Source organism: Aquarana catesbeiana, linkage group LG07 (genome assembly GCF_042186555.1).
Source record: "Aquarana catesbeiana isolate 2022-GZ linkage group LG07, ASM4218655v1, whole genome shotgun sequence".
Lineage (NCBI taxonomy): Eukaryota > Metazoa > Chordata > Amphibia > Anura > Ranidae > Aquarana > Aquarana catesbeiana.
Window position 1 is genome coordinate 38,186,024 of NC_133330.1, and position 27,276 is coordinate 38,213,299.

Here is a 27,276-nt window from a genome sequence, read left to right on the forward strand (position 1 = left end):
TTCTGAAGGCAATTGGCTCCACTAGATTTCTGTTATGGGGCATCAGAGTAATAGGGGCTGATTACAAATGCACGCCACACTTTTCACATATTTTTGTTTAAATGTTGAAAACCATTTATCATTTTCCTTCCACCTTACAATTATGTGCCACTCTGTGTTGGTCTATCATATAAAATCTCAATAAAATACATGAAAATCAAAATGATTTTGAGGTCCTAGCATTAACCAGTCATTACCAAGAAACAGACCAGGAGCTTGTTGAATATTTAATCAAATTATACAAAGTACAAAAATAAAAACATAAAAGAACACAGCCAGGTATCAGCTTTGTAACCAAGGGTGCTGAAGACATTTCTCTGCCGTGGCTCGCTTTTCTGGAGAATAATCCAACATGGGTAGGAGAAAGCTGGCAAATATGAGGGCCTCGTTCTTCTGCCACTTGTGGCGGCTCACCAGAGTGTCATAAAGACCGCAGGGGTACAGGTATGGGACACGGAGGAGGTAACCTGCCCAGGAGGAGATTCATATTTAAAGATAAATGAACAAGAAAATAACACAAAAAAAATGTGTGCATATTATATATATAATATATATATATATATATATATATATATATATATATATATATATATATATATATATGTATATGTGTGTATATATATACATATACAGCCTATATATCTACATATATATTGGTAGATAATACCCACCGCACACCATACAAGCCCAGCGTGTAATAGGTGATCGCAGACTTAGCCAGTCTCCATCCAAGCCATGCCTCTGACATGTTTTTCCCCACCCACTGGGCTTAGTCATTGAGGTAAGCCCTGTGGGTGGGGCGAAACATGTCGGGGGCGTGGCATGGATGGAGTTGGGCTGAGGCTGCTATTACCTATTACACACTGGGCTTTTTCTGAGATTTTTGTGTACTTGTTCTGTGGATTACAGTCAGGGTGGACTCCTAGCCAGACCTGCACCCTCAGTGGAACACACTGAATGGGGGACATATATGCAGGAGCAGAGACCCTAAAGTTTAGGTTTACTATATATAGTGCATATACTGTATATTCTACCAATGTTTCTGCTGTGTAATGTAACATTTGAAGTGGACCTTGCATGAGAAAACAAGGTTCACTTTGCTGCTGCCTCCTCCCTATAAAAGCTGCCAATTATAGCATTGAGGAAAAACATACATACAGTATCTCACAAAAGTGAGTACACCCCTCACATTTTTTGTAAATATTTTATTATATCTTTTTATGTGACAACACTGAAGAAATGACACTTTGCTACAGTGTAAAGTAGTGAGTGTACAGCTTGTATAACAGTGTAAATGTGCTGTCCCCTCAAAATAATGCAACACACAGCCATTAATGTCTAAACCACTGGCAACAAAAGTGAGTACACCTCTAAGTGAAAATGTCCAAATTGGGCCCACAGTGTCAATATTTTGTGTGGCCACCATTATTTTCCAGCACTGCCTTAACCCTCTTGGGCATGGAGTTCACCAGAGCTTCACAGGTTGCCACTGGAGTCCTCTTCCACTCCTCCATGATGACATCACAGAGCTGGTGGATGTTAGAGACCTTGCGCTCCTCCACCTTCCATTTGAGGATGCCCAACAGATGCTCAATAGGGTTTAGGTCTGGAGACATGCTTAGCCAGTCATCACCTTTACCCACAGCTTCTTTAGCAAGGCAGCTGTCGTCTTGGAGGTGTTTGGGGTCGTTATGTTAAAATACAGCCCTGCAGCCCAGTCTCCGAAGGGAGGGGATCATGCTCTGCTTCAGTATGTCACAGGACATGTTGGCATTCATGGTTCCCTCAATGAACTGTAGCTCCCCAATTCTGGCAGCACTCATGCAGCCCCAGACCATGACACTCCCACCACCATACTTGACTATAGGTAAGACACACACTGGTCTTTGTACTCCTCACCTGGTTGCTGCCACACACGCTTAACACCATCTGAGCCCAATAAGTTTATCTTGGTCTCATCAGACCACAGGACATGGTTCCAGTATTCCATGTCTTTAGTCTGCTTGTGTTCAGAAAACTGTTTGCGGGCTTTCTTCTGCATCATCTTTAGAAGAGGCTTCCTTCTGGGACAACAGCCATGCAGACCAATTTAATGCAGTGTGCGGCGTATGGTCTGGGCACTGACAGGCTGACCCCCCACCCCTTCACCCTCTGCAGCAATGCTGGCAGCACTCATACGTCTATTTCCCAAAGATAACCTCTGGATGTGACGCTGAGCATGTGCACTCAACTTCTTCGGTCGACCATGGCGAGGCCTGTTCTGAATGGAACCTGTCCTGTTAAACCACTGTATGGTCTTGGCCACCCTGCTGCAGCTCAGTTTCAGGGTCTTGGCAATCTTCTTATAGCCTAGGCCATCTTTATGTAGAGCATCATTTTTTTTTCAGATCCTCTAAGAACTCAGAGAGTTCTTTGCCATGAGGTGCCATGTTGAAATTCCAGTAACCAGTATGACAGAATGAGAGCGATAACACCAAAATTTAACACACCTGCTCCCCATTCACACCTGAGACCTTGTAACACTAACGAGTCACATGACACCGGGGAGGGAAAATCCCAATTTGGACATTTTCACTTAGGGGTGTACTCACTTTTGTTGCCAGCGGTTTAGACATTAATGGCTGTCTGTTGAGTTATTTTGAGGGGACAGCAAATTTACACCATTATACAAGCTGTACACTCACTACTTTACATTGTAGCAAAGTGTCATTTCTTCAGTGTTGTCACATGAAAAGATATAATAAAATATTTACAAAAATGTGAGGGGTGTACTCACTTTTGTGAGATTTATATTTTTATTCTTGCATCAGTAAATGGTTTTTAAGGTAATGTACGAGCCTGTTGCGCCTTTCTTGCTCCTTTTGCCGTTTAACACAAATATTTTTTTTAAAAGGTGCAGAAACTGTGACACTCTTGTGACAAATCGCAATGTACAGTTGCTGGCACACATGCCGCAAATCCTTCACAATATAGAGTGCTATAGTACAGCAGGCAGGGATGGCAACACTACTCAGGATTTCAGTGCAGCAGAGCGCAGTGTGGTCAGCCTAAAACAGACATTAGGATCACAGTGGATTTCTGACAGATTGACAGCATTTTAAAGGGATAAAACGTAGTGAAATATTTGTGTTGCAGAGATGGACTGAATATGATTTTTTTTTCCTCTGCCCTGACATATACTTTAATTTGTGTGTGCAGTATCTGAAGACTCTACTGAGATCCTACCTAAGTGAAAATACTCGAATTATCATTTGACCATTTCCACTGCATTTACCTTGTTTATTAAAAAAGGTTGATGAGTTTTTCCCAGAAAAAGCGATTTTTGGTGGTATGCGCCCAAGCAGCTCAATCATACAGGCAATGTGATCTAAACAAAAATGTAAAAGTGGAGATTAGTCAACCTTTCTATACTATGCATGGAATGTCTGTAGGAGAATTTACAGAGGTAAATATTGTTTGGGATTTTGTATATGAATGTGAAGCTTTATAGAGAGTGACGCCATTAAGCAGTTCTGTTGTTTGGACCAGTGGCGGCTGGTGCTCCAAAATGTTTTTTTTTTTTGGGGGGGTGTAAAATTCTTAAAAATACTGAAAAAACACCTCAAATACCACCACTGTGCCCGTCAAATGCAGCCACTGTGCCCGTCAAATGCAGCCACTGTGCCCGTCAAATGCAGCCACTGTGCCCGTCAAATGCAGCCACTGTGCCTATCAAATGCAGGTAAATATTGTTTGGGATATATTGCTATGCATGAATCTATCCATACTGCATATAGGGGGGTGGCGTGACAGAGGGGGGCGGTGCCCCAGCGTCCCTAATGGACGCACCGCCACTGGTTTGAACTGTTAAAGCAGAACTAAACCCTCCTATCCTTTACAGCCTCTGCTTGATCTGTGGTTGCCATGGTGCTGCACATGTGATCAGATATGACACCAGCCATTTTGATGGCTTGACAGTTTGGTTGAGAGCACAAGCAACAGTGCTAGCCCCATTGCAAGGGATAATTTTCAGTTGTGCAGAGTTGTGTTTTAAACTTGGCCAAATGTCATGTAAGATATAGTTTAATGGTATCACCCAGAGGTAATCTGAACAGAAAAGAGCCTGCTTTAGAAAACCTATATTGCTGTGTGTCACAAATGTCATGAGAGCTGTTATAGCATTTGCTGGATGCCTGAGGGGTCTTGCAGGATTCCTGCTGAGATTTCCAGGGTTCCTCAGACTTCCATTACCTCCAGGACTTCCAGAGTTTCCAATGACGACACTGGCATGTCCACTGACCAGAGGTGTATATAAATTCCAACCTTTGAAGTGGCTGGTGCTGTATCTTATAGCCAACTACCTGAGAACTAAAATACATACTTGCCAGTTGCCTGTTTGTTGCTGACCTGGGCTATCCTGACTACTCTCTTGCCTGTCACCTGTCTTGACCCCTGCCTGGAGCTTACTACTCTCTTGCTTACTATCTGTCTTGACCCCTACCAGGACACGACTACTCTTGCTTGCCACCTGTCTTGACCCCTGCTAGGACCTGAGTACTCTCTTGTTTATTTGCCAACCAAAGTTCCTTAATTGTGAGAGTCTAACTTTATTGCCAAAAACTGGACAGCACCAAAGGAATGAACAAGGGACTTAAGCCCATGAGGGAGACTGGACCCTTTGTGCAAATAGTTTTGCTGGTGACCTGAATGATACAACTAGCTACTGGTTTATCAGAAAGTTTAGTTCGTTAATTTTGGGAAAGCAACTACTTCCTGAATATGACCTGTACAGACCACTCAATACATCCCTTCCATAATATGACCTGTACAGTCCACTCATTACATCCCTTCCATAATATGACCTGTACAGACCACTCATTACATCCCTTCCATTATATGACCTGTACAGACCACTCATTACATCCCTTCCATTATATGACCTGTACAGACCACTCATTACATCCCTTCCATTATATGACCTGTACAGACCACTCATTACATCCCTTCCATTATATGACCTGTACAGACCACTCATTACATCCCTTCCATTATATGACCTGTACAGACCACTCATTACATCCCTTCCATTATATGACCTGTACAGACCACTCATTACATCCCTTCCATTATATGACCTGTACAGACCACTCATTACATCCCTTCCATTATATGACCTGTACAGACCACTCATTACATCCCTTCCATTATATGACCTGTACAGACCACTCATTACATCCCTTCCATTATATGACCTGTACAGACCACTCATTACATCCCTTCCATTATATGACCTGTACAGACTGCTCATTACATCCCTTCCATAATATGACCCGTACAGACTGCTCATTACATCCATACCATCGTTCCTTGTGAAGTTTTCTCCAGCTTGTGGCTCAAAAAGGTAATAGGATGTGGCCATTTCATATGCCTATGGAAAGAAGAGATCCTTGTCATTCACTGTATATAGCAATATACTTTTACTAAATAACAGTTGCCTTTCCATTTACATCTTACACCGTTAACCATTGTAGTAGCAAAAAAAGAGAAATAAAATAAAAAATAATTTATATTTATGGTAGATGGAAAACCTAACTGGAGGACTTCTGTTGAATGGGCTAGTGCTGATCAGTGTATTCTGTCAGCAGAGAGTCCCATTGTCAGATTACAGTGTCTCAGCGGGGAGGATTCCTCTATCGAGCACACTTGTGTGGATGGAGGAATCTGTTCATTGGCTGGCTGAATGAAGAAAAGAAAACCCCAAAAGCTTATGTACCGTACAGCTTTAGAGAGGGAAGCTGTACGGTACATAGTCCTGTGAATTAAGACTATCCTCCCACCCAGAGGCACTGTGAAAATATTCCTTATTCTGGCTACAGATGATTATGTGACAACTGAGTGGACTTTTAAATTGATCCTATCACTATTGTCCTTGTTGCATCAAGTTGAACTAGTATCTATCTATCTATCTATCTATCTATCTATCTATCTATCTATCTATCTATCTATCTATCTATCTATCTATCTATCTATCTATCTATCTATCTATCGCTGGCATATATTGTCCAAGGTTGATTGAAGTACATACCATGCATGCAGTGCTCCATATGTCAGCTGGGGTGCTGTATCCAGAGCCCAGAAGGACCTCCAGTGCTCGGTACTGCTGCGTCTGGATCTCTTCAGAAAAAGGTTTATACTGGAAATGAATACAGAAAAAATAATAATTTTCCCTGACATGTCTCTGAACTATATTTCTGTAAGGTTTATATAGATTCTGATAAAAAAGGGGGAATCTGCGCTACACCTTAATTATGTGCATATATAATATTTAAAAATTGAAAAATGTGCAAAAATGAATGGGGGAGGGGAGGGGCAGCATCAAACAAAAATCTGAATATCCAGCTTATAAAAATGTGTAAGAAAAAGAAAAATGCGCAACCAAAAATATATGAGTAAAAATGTGACAATAGGCTATTAACAGTGTGACTGTGATGAGACACTTAATGAAAAAAGGGCAATGAAAAACTCTTATGTTCTGTTCCACAAATTATCAAAGCAAACAGCGCCGCTTACCAGATCAGGTGGATTTCAAATTATAGAGATTATAGAGATCATACGAGCATACACAGGAGGGATCTTCCAAAGGTAAAGTACTCCCAGCACGCGTATGTATTATAAGATAGAAGAGAGAGGCTTCATGCTGCAGTACTTTTAAAACGACTTTATTAAAAAAAGTTTCTCATCAGCACTGACATCCAACACGAGTGGCATGCAAACAATTCAAACACAGCCGCGGCTCAAGCCAGCCAGCTGATGCATGATGATGTCACGATCTAAAGCTCCACCCTACGCGTTTCCCCATAGAAGGCATCAACTGAGAAAGGAGGCCTCCTTATGCTACATACCCTTGCTGGGAGTACTTTACCTTTGGAAGATCCGGGAAATCAATACTGCAACAGCGTGGAGCAGGAGAAGGAGGAAGATTTCTGTCATTGCTGATCGTTTTTATCTGCTGGCGATCCCATCCCTCCTGTGTATGCCCCTATGACCTCTATAATTTGAGATCCACCTGATCTGGTAAGCGGCGCTGTTTGCTTTGATTATTCAAGGAACAGAACATAATCGTTTTAATCGTTTAATGTTTCCCTGATGCCTCATGAAGTTCTGGATATAACATTTACATTGTTATATTGCTACACTGTTGGTAACATTTGTTTATCCTTTTGGACACTATCATCACAGTAGTCTTTGGACTACAAAATATAAGAGCCCTTTCACACTGGGGCTGTTTGCAGGCGCTATTGCGCTAATAATAGCGCCTGCAAACCGACCCAAAAGTGCCGCTGCTTTCATTCCAGTGTGAAAGCCCCGAGGGCTTTCACACTGGAGCGATGCGCTGGCAGGACGGTAAAAAAAGTCCTGCCAGCAGCATCTTCGGAGCGGTGGTGGAGCGGAGTGTATACCGCACCTTCACCACTCCTGCCCATTGAAATCAATGGGACGGCGCGGCTATACCGCCGGCAAAGCGCCTCTGCAGAGGCGCTTTGCGGTGGTATTTAACCCTTTCTCGGCCACTAGCGGGGGGTAAACGCCGCTAATAATAGCAGCGTTTTACCGCCGACGCCGCCCCCGCCCCAGTGTGAAAGGGCTCTAAGAGTTTTTCATTGCCCTTTTTAAATTAAGTGTCTCATCATAATCACACTGTTAATAGCCTATTGTCACATTTTTACTCATATTTTTTTGTTGCGCATTTTTCTTTTTCTTATACATTTATATCGATTCTGCACTTCTATATCTATATTGTGCTTATTTATGATACTTGTGGCATTGCTTTTAATATTTTGTGATGCTTTGTACTTTAAAACATCTCAATAAAGTTTTCCACTGTTAAAATAAAAATAAAAGAATAAAATCAGTCCAAGCCTTAAAATGTTTCTAACAATAGAAATGCATCCTATAATTTGCAGACATTTATTTTTACATGTTACATAATGGCATTAGATAACTATGGTCCAGTGCTTGTAGTAGTAAAGGATCAGAAAGCTGTCAACTGACCACCTCACCATAATCTGTCGGGTTATACCATACACATTACAAGTTGTACAACTTCCTTTAGGCTGGGTTCACACTGCCATATGGAGCGGCTCACAGCAGGGGTCCGGTGCGTCCCTGTTCACAATTTCAGGTCTGATTTCAGTCCAAACTACTGGCTGAATTGGGACCTGAAACGGACCAGAAGACGCACAGGACTCCTGTGCAATTCACTCCGCAGCCGCTCCGGAGATGTGTGAATCGGCTTCATTGAGAGCCGGTCACAATCTTCTGACATGCAAATTGGATGCGGGAAAACACGCAATAGTGTGAACCCAGCCTTGGATCTGCCAGTGACTATGCAGTGCAGGGCCTGCCTGACTGAGGACAAATGAAATGGTTTGTTTAGATTGGTGCTTTCCTAATTTATGTAAATCTTAAACTGAGTATTAATGTTATAATCTGACTGAACCATCCCCTTTATTTCTACCAACAGGTATGTAGCGCAAGGCCTTGCCTGGCTGTAAGGAAATTGAAGCAATTGCTTAGGTAGGTCCTTAAGTTACAATCAGATTGTAAAGTGTATTACCAGCTTTATTGGAAGCAACAAAAGAAGCAGACACTCCTAACAAAACTAAAAATAGAACTAAAAGAGTAAAGCCGGCCATTACAGGTTCAAAGCTCAGCCGGTTCAACAGGAACCAGCTGAGATTTGAACCATGTATGGGTGGGTTGAATGTACCCAAGATGATCAATCGATCACCTTAGGTCCAACCAGCCAGTTGGATTTTACATGGGCTTATTGCTAGTGACTTTTATAGCCGCTAGCAATAATCACTGTATTCTCCCAGCGGGGACGGCTTCCCCAACCCGTGGTTGCAAGAAAGAAAATCGGTCCATCTAAGGCCGGCCTTAAGCCCCATACACACGGGCCAAATGTTGTATATGGCCCATGTGTATGGCATTCGGCCTGTGTGTATGTTGGTCTATGATGGACGTGCATACTGGAAAATCCAGCAGCTGACCGACTCCTGATCAGCGCTCTCAGCCAATGACAAAAAACTGTAATGTGTAGGCTTTAGGGAAAGATCTGTAGGTTGGGTTCTTTCAGTTGGAACACTATCATTGTCTTGAGATAAGACTGTTGACTTATTTTTTCAATAGGGACACCCTTAGAATGGATGTTCTAAAGAGAAAAGCATTTTCTGAATGGCGCCAACCTTCTGTGTTCAGAATGCAGCGGGGCAGCTCCTCAGCACTGAACCTTGGAAGCAAGTGGAGATCCAGATTTCAGGGGCATTGACCTGGTAAGGTGTATATGTATAGTTGCAATGACCCAAGCTGGACCATTGTAACTATGTACAATACCCTCTATGTTGGGGAATACTTACTGTCCAGCATGCACTTCCCAAGTCCGCTATTTTAACCCCCAGCATGTCCACATTTCCAGTTTCAAACAGGTGAGTTAGGAAGTTTGCATCAACCCCTGAAATGATACAAAGAAATTAAGTGGTTTATGCAGTAAAAGACACGGTCAATAGGCAACATTCCTCATTTGTAAAATGATGACAATGTGACGTAAGTCCAAATTTTTTAGGGTAACTCTAAATACAGGTTCATCTATGTCATCGCAGAGCCTAAACATAACGTAAAGCCTATCTAAACCCAAAGACAAAAATGCAACAAATTTCAGCTTACCAGTCCTTATGCCGCGTACACACGACCAGACTTTCCGGCAGAGAAGGTCAGACGGAACCATTCCGTCGGACATTCCGATCGTGTGTGGGCTTCATCGGACCTTTTTTTTTCGAAAATTCAGACGGACCTAGAAATAGAACAAGTTTCAAATCTTTCCGATGGACTCCGTTACTATCGGGAAAACCGCTCGTCTGTATGCTATTCCGACGGACCAAGAACGACGCAAGGGCAGCTATTGGCTACTGGCTATTGAACTTCCTTTTTCTAGTCCCATCGTACGTCATCACGTTCTAAACGAACGGACTTTGGTGTGTAGGCAAGTCTGTTTCCGCGGAAGTCCGTCGGAAAGACCGTCAGACTTCGGTCCGACGGAAAGACCGGTCGTGTGTACGCGGCATTAGATGTGGTGTCTGGTTTTCTTTTTAAAGCCTTTTTTCTTTTTTTACACATGGTGATCCCACCAGTATCACACTTCCTGTCCTAGGGTAACAAAACTCACTCACTATAGGGTATTTATGGAGGAGCAATGTTGTCACACTTGGCTGCTCCGCATAGGTGTGCGCAGCCTCTTGCATTAGGGTGTGCACCCCAAAGCTCAAATACATATGCATGTGTATATGTACTGATGGTGTCAGTAGGGCAGTGGACAGTGTCAGTAGTTTTATTTTTATTCTTTTTAAAGTATTTTATTTTGTAACTTTTTTTTTTTGTGATGAAATATTAGTGGTCTAAACAGGGGGGAACATGCACCACACAAGGCGATTAGGGTGTGCCCAGGCACACCTGGCACACCCTGTGCGCACGCCTATGCTGCTCCGCCTGGTTTTGACTACAAACGTCTCCCCCTTTCCTTATCACCATTAAAAAGGGAGGAGGTTTTGCAAAGTTCACAGAAGATAGCTGGGAAAGTATTATAAAGAGAAAATCCAAGAGGAGACAATCCAGCTGTTGGAGCTGTCCTGGGATGGCACATAGAGAGGGGCAGGATGGGCATAGTGCAGGCACATCTGCTGCTGGAAGTCATATGGAAGTGGTGCAAGGCTAGGGTTGCAATCTTTTCTTCAAGTCAAACCCGAACACTTTAGCGGCGCACAGAATTATTTTTTTTAATAGTATAAATTATACATATAATGTATGTATTTTGCTATTTTGCAATTCAATAACATTTCTAATCATATTAAGTTAATCACAAGAGTCCCCCTTTACATCAGAGTCCACAGAGTTTTACATCTGAATCCAAAGAGTTCCCTTTTTACATCTGAACTCGCAGAGTTCCCCCTGGGGGACTCTGCAGACTCTGATATAAGGGGGAACTCTGGGCACTCTAACATAAGGGAACCCTCTGGGAAGTCAGCTCTGGGAACCCTGATGTAAGTGGGAACACTGATAACTCTGATGTAAAGGGGAGCTCTGAGAAACCTGATTTACCTTAGTGTAGTCACTCAAAGGCAGGAGAGAGAAGGGACTTCAGTCACAGACAAGGATGGATTGATGGATGGATGGATGGATGGGGGGCTCACTAACACCTTGGCAGTCAGCACCTCTCATCCAGATGTATCTGAGGCTGCTGGACTTCAAATTTCCAGACCACACTTTCCTTTTCTGAGGCACAGCGCCTGGGCAGACACAGAGAGGTAGAGGCGGGAGGAAGAGGAGTAGATCGAGCCCTCTCTCCTCTCCCGTCTGTGTGTGGGGGGGTGGATTGTTAGTGATGGCTTTGGGCATTGTGAGAGAGAGTGTAACAAACAGACTCTCCGCTTACACAACTGCAGCCAGCAACCCTGCTGGGAAGCCATAGTCCTGTCTGAATAATGTGTCCGGGTTTCAGGTGGTCTGAAACCCGAACGCATGATTCCAAACCCAAACTGTCCGGGTGAATCCCGGACAGGTGTCAACCCTATGCAAGGCTGTAGCTGGAGGATGCAATATGGCCAATCTGAACCTCATTACAAGATGACATTAGAACTGCAATGACTGGCTCATAAGGGCTCTTTCACACCCACAGTGGACTGCAGTGCCCTCTGAAAAGTGTTTTGCATTTAGAGCACCCTTTAGAGGACAATTGCCTACTCTCTGCCTGATTTATCCGTGTAATGCAGAACTACCATGCTGTAATCGGTGCCGCTTGTGACACTCTGCACCCCTTGTTGAAAATGTTGTGGGCCACAAAGCATCGTGGCTGCAGCATATGTACAGCCATATCTGAGCTGTATTGTGACAGTTCGGACGAGCATCTCCGGGAGCAGTAAAACCACGGCTCAGCTGCCTGCTTTTACGGCCGTCCTTCTAAAAGAGCCCTAAGGGATACCTTCGCTGATTCTATTTTGGTTCCAGATGGTGGCCTCTTCCATGTACCGCTGCAGATTGTCCTCATTCACGCACACCAGTATGTTTTCTGGTTTGATGTCCGTGTGGATGATACGACATTTCGTGTGTAAAAAGCCCAGACCTTGGAGCACCTTAGAAGACAAAACAAAAATTATTTTTTAAATATCTAAAATATGTTATACATTTTAGTAAAACAAATACAGTTTATTACTGTTATTTTTATTGAAAGAAAAAAAAATGTAGGCCAACCCAGGACTCCTATAGCTCTTGGGTGTATAGCTGTAAGCCCCATGAAGATGGCCACACCAGATCACACCAGTATTGTATTGTGAATGGAGCACATAGGATTACGTTCTATGTGCCCTTGTCAGTAACTAGCATTGATCAGGTGCTGGAAAATGCCAGTCACTGCAAATAGTGTGAACTGGCCCTTATACAGTGCCTTGAACAAGTATTCCTACCCCTTGATATTTTCCACATTTTCTCATGTTACAACCAGAAACGTAAATGCATTTTATTGGGATTTTATATTATAGACCAACACAAATTGGCACATCATTGTGAAGTGGAAGGAAAATGATAAATGGTTTTCAAGATTTTTTACAAATAAATATGTGAAAAGTGTGGCGTGTATTTGTATTCAGCCCCCTTTACTCTGATACCCCTAACTAAAATTTTGTGAAACCAATTGCCTTCAGAAGCCACCTAATTAGTAAATAGAGTCCACCTGTGTGTAATTTAATCTTAGTATAAATACAGCTGTTCTGTGAAGCCCTCAGGAGGTTTGTTAGAGAACCTTAGTGAACAAACAGCATAATGAAGGCCAAAGAACACACCAGACAGGTCAGGGATAAAATTGTGGAGAAGTTTAAAGCAGAGTTAGGTTATAAAAAAATATCCCAAGCTTTGGACATCTCACGGGGCACTGTTCAAATCATCATCTAAAAATGGAAAGATTATGGCACAACTGCAAATCTACCAAGACATGGCCGTCCACCTAAACTGACAGGCTGGGCAAGGAGAGCATTAATCAGAGAAGCATCCAAGAGGCCCATGGTAACTCTGGAGGAGCTGCAGAGATCCACAGCTCAGATGGGAGAATCTGTCCACAGGACAACTATTAGCCGTGCTCTCCACAAATCTGACCTTTATGGAAGAGTGGCAAGAAGAAAGTCATTGTTGAAAGAAAGCCATAGGAAGTCCCGTTTGCAGTTTGCGAGAAGCCATGTGGGGGACACAGCAAACATGTGGAAGAAGGTGCTCTGGTTAGATGAGACCAAAATTGAACTTTTTGGCCTAAAAGCAAAACACTGTGTGTGGCGGAAAACACTGCACATCACCCTGAACACACCATCCCCACTGTGAAACATGGTGGTGGCAGCAGAATGTTGTGGGGAAGCTTTTCTTCAGCAGGGAAAGGAAAGCTGGTCAGAGTTGATGGGAAAATGGATGAAGCCAAATACAGGGCAATCTTAGAAGAAAACCTGTTAGAGTCTGCAAAACACTTGAGACTGGGGTGGAGGTTCACCTTCCAACAGGACAACGACCCTAAACATAAAGCCAGAGCTACAATGAAATGGTTTAGATCAAAGCATATTCATGTGTTAGAATGGCCCAGTCAAAGTCCAGACCTAAATCCAATTGAGAATCTGTGGCAAGGCTTGAGCTATTTTGCAAAGGAGAATGGGCAAAAATGTCACTCTTTAGTTGTGCAAAGCTGGTAGAGACATCCCCAAAAAGACTTGCAGCTGTAATTGCAGTGAAAGGGGGTTCTACAAAGTATTGACTCAGGGGGGCTGAATACAAATGCACGCCAGACTTTTCACATATAATTATTCTGTAAAAAATGTTGAAAAACATTTATCATTTTCCTTCAATTTCACGATTATGTGCCACTTTGTGTTGGTCTATCACATAAATTTCCAATAAAATACATTTACATTTTTGGTTGTAACATGACAAAATGTAGAACATTTTAAGTGGTACGAATACTTTTTCAAGGCACTGTATGTATTTCATCTGTATATTTAGGTATTTTCCAGGAGAGTAGTCCCAATGAGAGCCCGTCACCAGAATATTGATTTCAACTAAAATCTTCCCATAACATTTTATGTTCATTTAGTGTATTGTATGCATGTTATTTCTCTATAAAAGCTTCCCTTGTGTAGACCTCCAAAAGGCCTAAGTCTGCTGTTGTGTGCCACCATCTTGGAAAATAGGTCAGCAGCCCCAGCAAACTCAAGTCCCTTGGCAGCTACATAAAAGATTATATAGCTAGGTGAAGGAAGGGGCAGAGGAGCTGGGCCAGCACAGACAGTAGTTAGACACTCCCAAAAGAGGAGCAGGCTATGATGTTGAAGGAGGGAGGGGGCTGTGCTAGGGAATTGACTCTTCCTGGATAATTCACATTTGCTTGCAACTTTGAAGGCACATAGCAAGTGAATAAAGAATAAATTACAAAAAGAAAAAAAAAAAAAAACACTGCAAGAAAGCATTTAAAATACTGATTTTTTTTTTTTTGTGTTTTTATGTGCAAGTTGTTGACAGGGTCTCTTTATGTATGGATTCTTTGTGGCCTGTGTATCTACTGTGGCAAGAGGTATGTCCTTTGCCTGCATACTTTCTACTAATCTATTTCTTATCTTAGAGAGTTGGGGTTACGGCAGATCTGTATGCAGATAAAAGAAGGGAGTTGCAATGAGACATCCCTTTCAGTATACAATGTAATAAGCCCTGGGAATAAATATGTACAAAAGATATACCTGTTGTATAATTCTTTTTACACAGCTCAGTGGTAGCCCCTTAGGTCCATAGTTCCTCATCAAGTGTAGGAGAGATGGTCCTAGCAACTCAAACACAAGGCACACATGTGGACACCTTAGTTAAGGACTCATTATTAATGATTATGATGTTTATTATCAATATATCCTGCAGCACAGAGAATATCGAGCCATTTATATCAGCCCTTTTCTCCTGAAGAGCTTACGATCTAATGCCACAGAGAAATAATATTGTAAATCTTTATGAAGGATGCTTATATGAAGGCCACCATTACTGACCTTCTTCTGAAAATGCTTGCTGCCTCGCTGTCTTCTGGATCTTGAGTTACTACCTTGGATGAAGCATCCAAGGAGCAACATCAGCGTTTCTAATCTGCATCCTTGCTCAAGGGCCCAAAGTACTAATGACATGGGATCAGTAGAGGCCAGGGGAATAGAATATTTAGGAGAAATTAGTAATGACATCTTACGTATAAGTCATTTAACCTAGATCATTGGTTTTCAGCCACTGGGCCTTGGCCTCCCTTGTTAAGGGCCTCTAAGTAGCTCCAGATCACTTAACCTCCCACAGTGCCTCCCAGCTCCCATCATGCCCCCCAATCTTCCAGGGTCCCCTGAGAGCCCTTAACCTCCATAGTGCCTCTAAGCCAGGGCAGGGTGAAACATGTTGAGTGCATGGCCTGAATGAATCGAGTTGAGACTGCTTTTACCTGCTAACCACTGGGGATGGGTGAGGTGTGTGGCGGTCAGGCAATCTCTTCCTATCTCTGCAGCATGCTTTGGGTCTGAACAGACCTCTCCTAAGCCTGCACCCTCATTAGTCAACGGCGATCCAACTCATCGGACCTTGACAGCCTGAGCGGAGACCCTTAAGAATTTATCGTGGGTCACTATAAAATGTATTTGTTACTGTTGGGTTTGGGAAGAATTTACCGGCCCCTGGTCTCAAAAAGATTGAAAATCACTGTTCTTGCTAGTTCATAAAATTATTTTCTTCACTAACCAATGCATTGGCTGTGTTCCAATAGTGGGAAGGAAACTTTCCATCTCACTCCCTAAACAAAATCAAGCCATTCACAGGGAGCCTTTTATTCTGTGAACAAATACCATGCTTCCTCTAAATGGGTGAAATGGAGATTGTGATGTCATCCTCCTGGATTTCCTCCTCAACTAATCAGAGGAAAGCTTGTGTTCATTCAAAAAAAGTATGTGAACCCCTTGAAATTAACTGTTTTTCTGCAGTAATTTGCCATCAACTACTCTTGATCGTATGTCTTCAGAAAGCTCCTTTTTGCAAGGCATGGTTCACATCAGCTGATGCTTCTTATAAACAGCAATCTTAAAATGTTTTATCAATCAAAGTAGCTCTAAACCACACCTCCAAATTAATTTTCATTAAATGGACTCCAGCAAGGATTTCCAACCAAAATATCTGATGAGCACCTTGAGAATTCATTGAGAATTGCTACTACATCATCCAACCAGATATTGATGCGTTCCTTTATCAAAAACAGTGTCAAATATCGCACTAGTTTTATTTTGCTTCTTTTACTTTTATAATAAAAAATATTAAAAAAAAAATGAAGTACCATATTTATCGGCGTATAACACATACCTTTTCCCTTAAAATCAGGGGAAAATCGCGGGTGCGTGTTCTACGCCGATCCCCTGCGTTCCCCCGCTGACCATGAGCGGAGCGATCGCCGGCCGAGTTTGAAAATGGCGCCGCCGGCGCCGAAATACATAGCCATGACTTGCGACGGCTCTCGGCCACTTTCGGCTCCACTCGTAGTCCTGCCCGGGATGGGCGTGACTGTGAGCGGAGCGAGCACCGCCCATATACAGATAGCCGAGTGTACTCGGCTAGGTTCGGCTAGTGATACATACAGTATTTCACCTATTTAAAAGCAAGAAATGACCAGAATGACTTATGGCTCTATTATTTATCTATTAAATTATTAGTTGTGTAACATTACGTAGGCCATGGAACCTTATCAAGAACACTACACACATTGGGTCCCTCCCTACCACTGGAGGAGATTAGTCTATTTATGACCACAGTCATACACACTAGGGGAAGGAAGTCGTAGCTAGCAGTATGTTTTTGTGGCTGGAAACGTTCTGGGAAATTCAGGTAAATATTGGGAAAGCAATTCCATGCAGAGAACATCCACAGTGGAAAACAAGCTCTGGAGGCCAATGCTGCATGGTAAAAATAATACCAGCTTAGCTTCTATGTTGGTCCATAGAGCTTCTATTGGGAAGACAAAAAGTGGCTGCATTATCAGGGAAAAAACATCAAATGTATTTTTTTTTTTTTTTTTTTTATTTCCTAATCTGCATTTACAGGTTTAAGCTGATTGGTTAACCAGCAGTTACAGTACCCTAAAGTGGCTGTTTGATCCTACATGTCATGGCAGCAGCTCTCCTGCAGAGGCCAGCAAAGAGCACATTATAGATACCATTGTGGATACCAGCACAACAGATCAAGCTACATCTGTGCCTATAGAATGGCACAGCTTCAAGAGCAATGGTGATTTTAAAAAGTGCAGTAACCCATAGCTCCCAACTGTCCCTGATTTCGAGGGACTGTCCCTGATTTCGAGCAATGTCCCTCTGTCCCCCTCATTTGTCCCTCATTTTGGTCTGATCCATATAGTTGTATATAAAATGCACTTTTTATCTTTCAAAAGGTGTTTCCCAGTGCTAAACCTTTCATCTAAATTCTAAATTGCTGCATTTGTAAATTTTAAAAGCCAATATAAAGGAATAGTAGTGGTAGAAAAACTCCCTTGTGGATTTAATTAACCTTTTATTTCTTGGTTGATTCTCCTTTAAGGGTGTGTGGCAGGGGGCATGCCCTATGCCTTCATACGTTTGCTAGTAGGTGTCCCCCCTCATTCCCATCTCAAAATGTTGGGAGGTATGCAGTAACCCATTTTTTGCTAGTGCAACCTATCATTAGTGCTCAATCACACCCGATGCATCGGGCTGCATTGATTGGCATCAACACAGGCTCAACCCAGGGGCAGATACAAAACAAATGTTCTCTATGTGCCCTGTTCATACCATACATGTGCTGTGGTGTGTAATGTATTGCATAAAAAAAATCCAAGCATGTCACCACATGTCAATGCACTGCAGTGTATAGGGTTAAATGTGATTTTGTGACATTTCAATAAAGTTGAAAAAAAGTAAACATTGCAATACACCACACCACCACTACCAATGTAACCAGCATAAGAGCAATATACTGGAGCTGGTGTGAATGGGCCCTACCCTTGGCACCACTTAATTGAATAAACCTGTCTGGTCATCTTTAGAATGAGATACCACTAAAAAGAATCAGTTGTCTTTTTTTAGTATTAGGATATGGAGGCCATTTTCTCCAATCAGTTTGAAGTCCTGCAGAAATCGTATGATGTTTTCTCCTTGCGAATCCTTTTTGCGCGCCCCATTCACCTGCAAACGAAAAGATACCAGCTTGGTTATAGCAAAAAGCTACACTCCATCATTCAAGCAAACAACTGTACAAACATGCATACAGAGGTGTGCCAAGTAGAGGGGGATCAGGGTGTAAAGGAGCAAAGACCATCAATATGCCGTTCCACTAAGATGCATAAAGATGGCCATAGACGGGTAGTTTGTTTTCATTCAGCCAGCAGGCTAAACCTGACCTGCCGCTATCAGAATATATTCATCAGCCACTGCAGCCTATGAAAAACGAGAAATGTTTTCTAGCCTGTCCCTTTGTCGATTAAACAATCAAATTCTGTTGAGCAAGGATGGCCACACACTGATTGATATTTAGCTGGTTGGCAGGTTCTATGGCCAGCTTAGAGTAAACCTTCACCCCAAAAAATGAATTGCTTGTATCTGGCTCCAGCCCCCTCCCTCTGTAACAAATGGAAAAACATTTTTTACTTTTTTTTTAAACTTTTAAACTTTTTTTTTTTGCTGTTTTGTACTTCCTCAATTCTCACCTAGGAGAGAATTAGGTTTACGCGAAACCACGTGTGCGCAGATTTGGCCACCCATCAGATATTGTAACGGAAGTGACGTTCCCTCTCCGCCATCTTGCTACACCCCGCACTCCTTCACAGTAAGGATACACTAACAAGGGGGCAAGTGGCCATCCTGTTACACCCAGCGAAGTTTTGCATTTCACACTTATTTTTAACAGTAAACAGAGCTTATAAGGTGAAATACAGGATTTAGAAATCCGACGGACTGTTTAGATGTTGGATTATAAAAGCAGCGGCAAATCTGCTGATCTCACAGGTTTGCTAATCTGACAGAACAGCGCTGCTTTTATAATTCAACATGTAAACAGTCTGACGGACTTCTAAATACTGTATTTCACCATATAAGCTCCGTTTACTGTTATTTATAAGTGTGAAGTGCAAAACTCCGGTGGATGTAACAAGATGTCCGCTTGCCCCCTTCTCAGTGTATCCTTACTGTGGAGGAGTGCGGGGTGTAGCAAGATGGTGGTGAAAAAATGTCACTTCCGTTACACATTCTGACAGGTCGCCTAATCTGAGGAAACACAGGCATGTCTGTGCATGCCTGTGTGCGCCCATTTGTGTGTGAGCAATTAGTAAGGTACAGGACTTTCTGTTAATTTTTTACACAAGCTGAAGAATCTACACTTGCAGGGAGCAAACAGAAAATCCTGTACCTTCTTAATCGTGCCACATTTGTGCACCCATGCATGCTTGGCACTTCGGTACATCTACAAATGTGCCGGACCATCAAAGATGGCAGTACCGGTAAGGTTGGGGGGGATCCAACAGTAGGGGGACTGAAGTTCTTATTGAAGGGCTGGTTTACACTAGAATCCTGTGCGTTCCCCTGCAGCATGATTAGGCAGCCCATTCACTTGAATGGGCTGCAAATTGCACTGAAACGCACAAAAACCAGTGCATGCACTGCTTTTAAAATATGCACCACACCAAATCGCATAGTACTTCAGTAGCATCCGATCTGGTGTCTGCAAACGCACTGTGTTTGCGATCTGCGTTTGGGGGATCCAATATTTTGGCACCCGCAACAGATCACAAAGACAGTGCATTTGATTTCTTCTGTCTTTTTTGAAATGTTATGTAAATTAGTTGGCACATTACAATCAGAGCACTTTTTAATGAATTATAGATGTTGAGTACTTTTGACAAAAAAAAAAAAAAAAAAAAAGCCCCAAAAAAAGCTAAACGGAAGAAGATCTGGATTGTAGCAGTCATTTTGGCCTTGGAACCCCACAAACTGCCCTCATTGCATTATTACACAGTTAAGCAGCGCAATTTCATCCATGGCGGCTTCATTAAACTTTTTCCCGCTTTTTGAAATCTTCACCGCAACACGCTTCTTCATCCTGCAAAGGAAACATTTTCGGAGAAGTAATCAGTCATGCAATTTTTTTTTTTTTTTACACAGCACCAAAAATGTGTTTTGGATTGTTTGTATTTATTTTGGTTGGCATTAGAGTGTCTTGCCTATCTGTCTGCTGCCTACAAAGGTAGTATGACCAAATTTACAGTATGTAATGATGGCTATCAAACTGAATAGATAATGTAAGAAGTACGACTTACTGCAAGTCTCGACATAACCACACTGTGGAGAAATAGCCCCATCCGACCTTGTGCATGACTTGGTACCTCCTGTTCAGCAGTTCACCCATTTGTGCCGGGTGGTATCCTTCTGTAAGGATTCACATACATGGAATATACAATGAAATAAAGTATACTCTTAAAAGGGACCCTGTTTTCAGACCATTCAATTCTACAAACAATATTTTCATAAGGTTACTAGTGCATTTAATGTGTTTTATGCATGTTATTTGCCTGTAAAAGCCTCCCTTGTGTAGACATCTAAAGGTCCTGAGACTGCTGGGCGCTGCCATTTTGCATATGATGTCAGCAGCCCCAACAGATGGTGGGAACCCCTGTAATGGCCACAGCAGGTGCAGATCCTACTAATGAGCAGAGACCATACCAAAAGGGTCACCATCAGATATAAGAAACTGTCATTTGGCTAAATCCTCCAGCATCAAAAACTGAAATATCAGGTGATTCCAAACTCTTCCACAAGAGCCATAGACAAAATTGCCAGAGATTACCACTGCAGAGGCACACCTCAACTGGTGCAAGAGACAGGGTTTACTTAGTAGGGTAATATGCAGAGAATATTATCAGACTTATAAAATACCATAACGCCTTGACACCCATGATCAACACTCTCAGGTACAGTTCTCCATGTTGAGAGAATGTTAACCTACATTTCGTTTTAGAATTAGGGGTCATCACCTGTGTGTCTCTGACAGCTGATGGTGACAGGTCCTCTAATGAGACATCCAGATCTCTCATCTGCCCTTAAAAGCATCTGATCAAACCAAGATCGGTTTGAACAAATGCTATCCCAATCCAAAAATGGGATGTTTTTAATTTATTTCATTCACGTTGTCTCTCTAGGGTGTTATTCCATGGTTGGGGTGGGTGGGAGTGCTTGGAAATTTCTTTGTATCCTCACAATAATGGTATGAGGAGGGCGGAACCTCACTGATCTTGATACCTACTCACCTCCTGATGGAGGCTATTGATTGTGCAATGTTGACGAGGCAGATGTTTTGTTTTTTTCCTGTATTGTACTTCTTTTTTGTTTTCTCCGCTGAAGGCGGTTTTTCTTGTACTGTTGTGTATAATTTTTGTGTTAAACTCAATAAAGAATTTTGCAAAAAAAAAATAAAAATGGATTGTTTACACTCCGTACAAACTGGAAGTGACAAAATACTCATTGCTTCCGGTCTCTTAGACCAGAGGTTCTCAACCTCAGTCCTCAAGTACCCCCAACAGGCCATGTTTTGGGATCTTCCCTTAGATAAAATAGCTCTTATCAATACCATGTCATTGATATTGATTTAAAGCAGATGTGCAAAGTAAAGAAAACCTGAAAACATGGCCCGTTGGGGTACTTGAGGACTGAGGTTGAGAACCACTGTCTTAGACCATAGAGATATCCCCGATCAGCTCCATGATCGGCTGGCGGAACTGCCGGCATTAATCCCGGGCTGCCCAGTAGGACAGGAGAAGCACCAGAGGGCAGCGGTGGGGGGGGGGGGGAGACCCCTCCCGCTGCCTGCAAAAGCGATCCAGTGGTTAATTAGTCGCTTGGATCGCTTTTACATTGTAGAGCATCACTAGCTCTAAAAAAAGATACCGAAGTCATGATTGCAGCTGCAGCCCTGACCCTGGGATAACCACTCAAACCAGTATGTCGTTTGGTGGCAAGTGGCTAATCATGTTAATCATGTTAATCCCCAATCATGGAGATCATATGGGATTTGTTTACAAATAGACCAGCTCATAGAGAGATAGAACAGGCTACAGCTGTCACAGTGCAATTCAATTTTTTAAATAACTTAATCAAGAGTTAAAAATAAAATTAAAAACGGCCATGTGTATAATAACCAGAATGCAGTTTTCAACGTTTTTTGTCAATTTGCCGGCTGATGATAAAAAAACAACAAGGCATTTATTAAAAAGAAACAAAACAAACAAACAAAAAGTCCTATATTTCCTTAAAAACAAATTTTTAAAAATATTGGCAAACTAATCATAAAGGTACTGTTGAGTTACCCGACACATAATGACGCTGCTAAATTTTATCTGGACATCTTTGCATGGTCATGACATGGTTAGCTTTACCAACCTTTCCTTCTCTCCTCAATTTCAGCACATCATCCCCTCTATGACTACACTTTAAGGGCACCCATAAAGAGGCAGATATTTGTCTTGGGCCTCTTTTACAGGGAACAAAAAGGGACTGCGATCCCCATGAGGCATCTCAAGCACTTCAGATGCTAAAGGTTTGCAAAGACGCCCAAACCCATGAAAACCTGAGCTGGGTCAAATGCAAACAAAATACATTTCCCCCATAGCCAATGTATCACCTCCAAAGTGCTCTGATGACCTACCTTGGCAATATTCTGCAGGATTCTCCTGGTCCAGATCTTTAGTAGACATAGTGAAAGATGTATTTGCCTCTAAGCAGGATGCTTGCCCCTGAAACACACGCATTTAGTACACATTAGTCTGTACATCCACTTACATTGCCTCATATGATATTCTGTGAGTTGATTATTACCATATCTGTCTGTGGATGCCCTCCCCTCTTGTCCTCAAGGACCCTTTTAACCTGTCCTCAGGTCTCCGACAAGTCAGAGATGTGCCAGGCCTGTGGAGAAGTTTGGCATTTCCTTCTGGCACGGGGAAGCTCAGATGTTTGAGCGAGGATAGTGCTAATGGAGAAGGCAGTGATGTCATGCTGACCTGCCTAGCCCCTGTGCCCTGGCGGACATCCAGTTATACAGCGGGAGGCTTTCTTATTCTGCAGGATAAGGAGCAGAGAGGGATTTTCCAGATGTACTCAGCTTCTAAAATCTTTTCCTTCATTAGTGAGGAATTAGAGAAATAGATGCATGGCAAATGAAAGAGTTAAAGGAATGAGATGTAAAGCCTAACTGGATGACATTCAGTTTGCTGCAAGTGTGGTGGGGGGGGGGGCACACTAATACAGTGTTCAATGCTATAAACATACCTCCCAACATTTTGAGATGGGAATGAGGGACACCTACTAGCAAACGTATGTAGGCAGAGGACACGCCCCATGTCACACCACTTTAAAGGAGAACTAAAGAGGAAGTAAACCCCGAAGGGTTTTACTTCCTCTTTTGCTCACTGCTGCAGCTTGCAAATGAAAAGCATAATGGGCTAGTGTGCATCGCATACTAGCCCATTATGTGCCACTTACCTGCAAAAGAATCCAGCGATGTCCCCTGTGTGGGCAGCGTCCATCCTCTCGTCCTCTTCCTTCCGGGCCACGGACTCCGGCTCTGTGATTTGGCGGAGCCGTGTGACGTCACTCCCGCGCATGCGCACGGGAGCTGCGATTAACGGCATAGGCTAGGGAAGAAACGGCACTTCGTTTTGTTTCTTCCCCGCGCATGTGCCATTGGAATTTCTGGCGGACTACAAGTGAAATATCTCCTAAACGGTGCACGTTTAGGAGATATTTCCACTACCTATAGGTAAGCCTTATTCTAGGCTTACCTATAGGTAGAAGTCTAAAAAAGTGGGTTTACAACCACTTTAACCAAAAAAAGTTTAATTAAATCCACAAGGGCTTTTTTTTTTTTTTTTTTACCACTACTGTTCCTTTATATTGGCTTTCAAAATTTACAAATGCAGCAATTTAGAAATGGGAGGAAAGATTTAGCACTGAGAAACACTTTTTGAAAGATAAAAAGTGCATTTTATATACAACTATATAGATCAGATCAAAATGAGGGACAAATGAGGAGGAAAGAGGGACAGAGGGACATTGTTCCAAATCAGGGACAGTCCCTCGAAATCAGGGACAGTTGGGAGCTCTGTATAAATATGCACTGTCACTGTACTAATGACACTGGCTGGAAAGGGGTTAAACATCTAGGGCGATCAAGGGGTTAAATGTGTGCCTAGCCAGTGCTTGTGTGTACTATGTGTGGTGCATTTACTAAGGGAAAGAAAATTCATCACTTCCCCCCCTGTCAGGACGGAGCTCTGCCTTGTTTACATAGGCAGAGCCCCACTTTGTGCGTTTTTCTGACGATCTATGGGTGCCAGCAGACATCCATTGGCTGGCACCTGCTGATCAGCTTCTGCTGTGACAAATCACAGCAGAAGTGGCACGCGCATGTACCCCCTACCCAGAAGTACAGAATCACATATATATATATATATTCTGCAATTCTGCACAGCATGGCCACCCTGTAGCAGTAAATCTGCTTCCTCATATCAGAGCCTCCATCAATTAGAACAGTGAGCAGCACAGTAATGACCCCACCAAATCTCATTCCAAATCTCCTGGAACTAGCAGTCATAGCCAAGGCCTTAAATATTGCACTGCAGTTATACAGTTATGGGGCTGTAAGAACAGAAGTGCCTAGGCACACTCACATGCTAGGTAGTGCACTGATATTTATCAAGAATTCATTTATTTATTTATCAGAATTTTCAGACAAAAGGTAGATCTTCTAAGGCAGTGATGGCGAACCTTGGCACCCCAGATGTTTTGGAACTACATTTCCCATGATGCTCATGCACTCTGTAGTATAGTTGAGCATCATGGGAAATGTAGTTCCAAAACATCTGGGGTGCCAAGGTTCGCCATCACTGCCCTAGGGTGTTTCTTGGTTACAATTAACATTTCTACATATTTTTTAAAATCTATACCATGCCAAATCTTCCCTTTTTGAGCTTTTATTCCATTTTTAAAAATGTTACAGAACAAAAAGTTGCTTTAGGAGATTCTGCTGCCACCCTAGCAGCCAATCAACGTCTTTCTTGCATTTGAAGGGTGAGCCGTGGCTGTTCCATAGACAGTTACTTCTACATTATGGCTCACCATCACACTTTATCCTCCCCTTTAAGACTTCATCCATATGTCATGAGATAGGACCGTGCAGATTGTACTATTATCCTTAAATTACTTAAAGCTGCCTGCATTTTGCTGGGTTAATCGGAAATATTACATGTAATCCAAGAGCTCAGTCGTCTCCTATCCCGCAAATCCATGAATGATGAAGATGAGTCTTGTTTAATACAAGTTCATGTCGAGGATTAAAGTCAGGGGCATAGGTTTACCCTGTAGGACTTTATTGTGACAAAATAGAGACCTTTAATTTTGTAATTACTGTTACTCTGAGGAAGAGACACATTGCATGTTAATATGTAAGGAATTATATTATTACAACAGCATTATATGTAAAGCTGGTAAGCCAAACTTAGCACCTTCACTGGGTAGTACTATCCAAGGACAATAAACTGTTCTCCAGGGTCATTAAAAATTCCTCCAAGCAACACTTTGAAATACATTTTGGGTGGAAGTTTCTAAGGGAGCTTTGCCATGCATTTCCAACATCTGACTGCCTCACTTGCTAATTCCCAAGAAGTCCCAGTACCTTTATTTTGGAATGGTCCCTAAAGTATAAGTCTGGGTTCACATAAATGTTTCCCCGCATCCAATTCACAGGACAGGCGAGTGTGACCAGCTCTTAATGGAGCCGGTATACACAGGTTCGGGTCCAGATTGCATTCAGGCAAAAATTCGGACCTGAATCGTACCTGAACTGGTAAACAGGGATTCCCATGCTGGGAACCATGGCTGCAGACAGGGCCAACGCTAGCATAAGGCAGCCGCCTTATGATGCCATGATGGGGGGGGGGGTAAAATGCACTGTGCACCGCCCCTTATATCCTGGCACCCTGTGTGGATAAAAATCCTTACACCAGCCGCCCTGAGGACAAGAAGAGAAGATTGGGAAGATAGAGTCCGCCTGTGGGTGACAGGTCAGCCGGGCGAGAGGGTGGAAGAGGGTGACCATCTGATCAGAGACAGCTGACCATTCAGAACGCACAATCCCACCTACCCCATGGGTGGGCAATAGCTGCTGCCAGGATCACACACAACTCTCGGCTCATAGATTGCACCCTTGCCTAAGTAGGCAAAAACCCTTCCACCGGCCCTGGCTGCAGATATGTCTACCTGAAGGCAACACTTTTTTGTTTTGAATAGCGTGGAGAGGGGTTAGAAGATCTGTCGGGTTTTTAATGCTGTTTGTGTTTCAGTTAGGGAGATTCACTCTCTCTATTTGTCTTGGGGAACATTATTACCAGAAGCAAAAGTAAAAGAAAATGCAGAATTTTGAATGGTCATCAGAACAGGAATAGAGGGGAAATCTTTCAATGGGGAGACTAGTTCTGGTTGACTTGCTGACTACCAGGGATTAGCCTCAATTTGGATGGATTTAATTTCACTTCCTGTTGTGGCAATGGGATAGGAAGTAAATGGAAATATATCCAGTGGGACACAGAAGGAAAAAAATTGACAGGGGATAAAGCACTGCCTTACTCTTTCCAAAATGAAAAAAAAAAAAACAGTTTTGCCCTAGAGTTTTGGCCTGGCTACAGACAGGGGAGTAAAAGGTTTGAAGGAGAGACGGGGAAAAAGTGCACTTTAAGGCCTCATTTTCATGGGTGTGCTGACTGTTGGTTATATGATAAAATGAGATCTTGATGAATGTAGAATTCAGCTGTACTTGTATAGGAGAACAGCGTACATGTATGAGAACAGCATTACAGGAGAGAGCAGAGAGAAAAAAAAACTCTTTCCTGTGCAGAATATACAAGCATACAGTATATAAACACACAGACGCCAGTATATCACTACAGCGCCATCTATAGTTCAGAGTGGATAGTATGTACTCTTGCACTTCCAACACATATGCCCCTGTGAAGGGCCATCCTCGGCCGCCTGGGGTGCACAGGTGTTCCATGCAGGGCCGTGCAGGCAGCCTGGTGAAATCAATGAGACAGATCAATGAGACAGG

At 42.7% G+C, this 27,276-nt stretch overlaps 1 protein-coding gene across 3 annotated transcripts in view; it reads right to left on the reverse strand.

Annotated features, from left to right (window-relative positions):
• Positions 1–253: 253 nt before the first annotated feature.
• Positions 254–27,276, reverse strand: part of LOC141102947 (SRSF protein kinase 3-like) — a 76,140-nt gene continuing 49,117 nt past the window's right edge. For 2 of the 3 annotated variants that reach the window (XM_073592006.1, XM_073592004.1), the window contains exons 2-12: positions 22,822–22,909; positions 20,441–20,549; positions 20,136–20,223; positions 18,225–18,314; positions 14,835–14,939; positions 12,053–12,203; positions 9,438–9,532; positions 6,104–6,211; positions 5,377–5,446; positions 3,314–3,406; positions 254–506 (exon numbers count right to left, since the gene is read on the reverse strand). In XM_073592006.1, the coding sequence (XP_073448107.1) occupies positions 322–506; positions 3,314–3,406; positions 5,377–5,446; positions 6,104–6,211; positions 9,438–9,532; positions 12,053–12,203; positions 14,835–14,939; positions 18,225–18,314; positions 20,136–20,223; positions 20,441–20,549; positions 22,822–22,870 (1,143 nt within the window). In that variant the 5' untranslated portion in view covers positions 22,871–22,909 and the 3' untranslated portion in view covers positions 254–321. Of the gene's footprint in view, positions 507–3,313; positions 3,407–5,376; positions 5,447–6,103; positions 6,212–9,437; positions 9,533–12,052; positions 12,204–14,834; positions 14,940–18,224; positions 18,315–20,135; positions 20,224–20,440; positions 20,550–22,821; positions 22,910–22,991; positions 23,196–27,276 lie in introns of those variants that run through there. The other variant, XM_073592005.1, reaches the window with a different exon arrangement.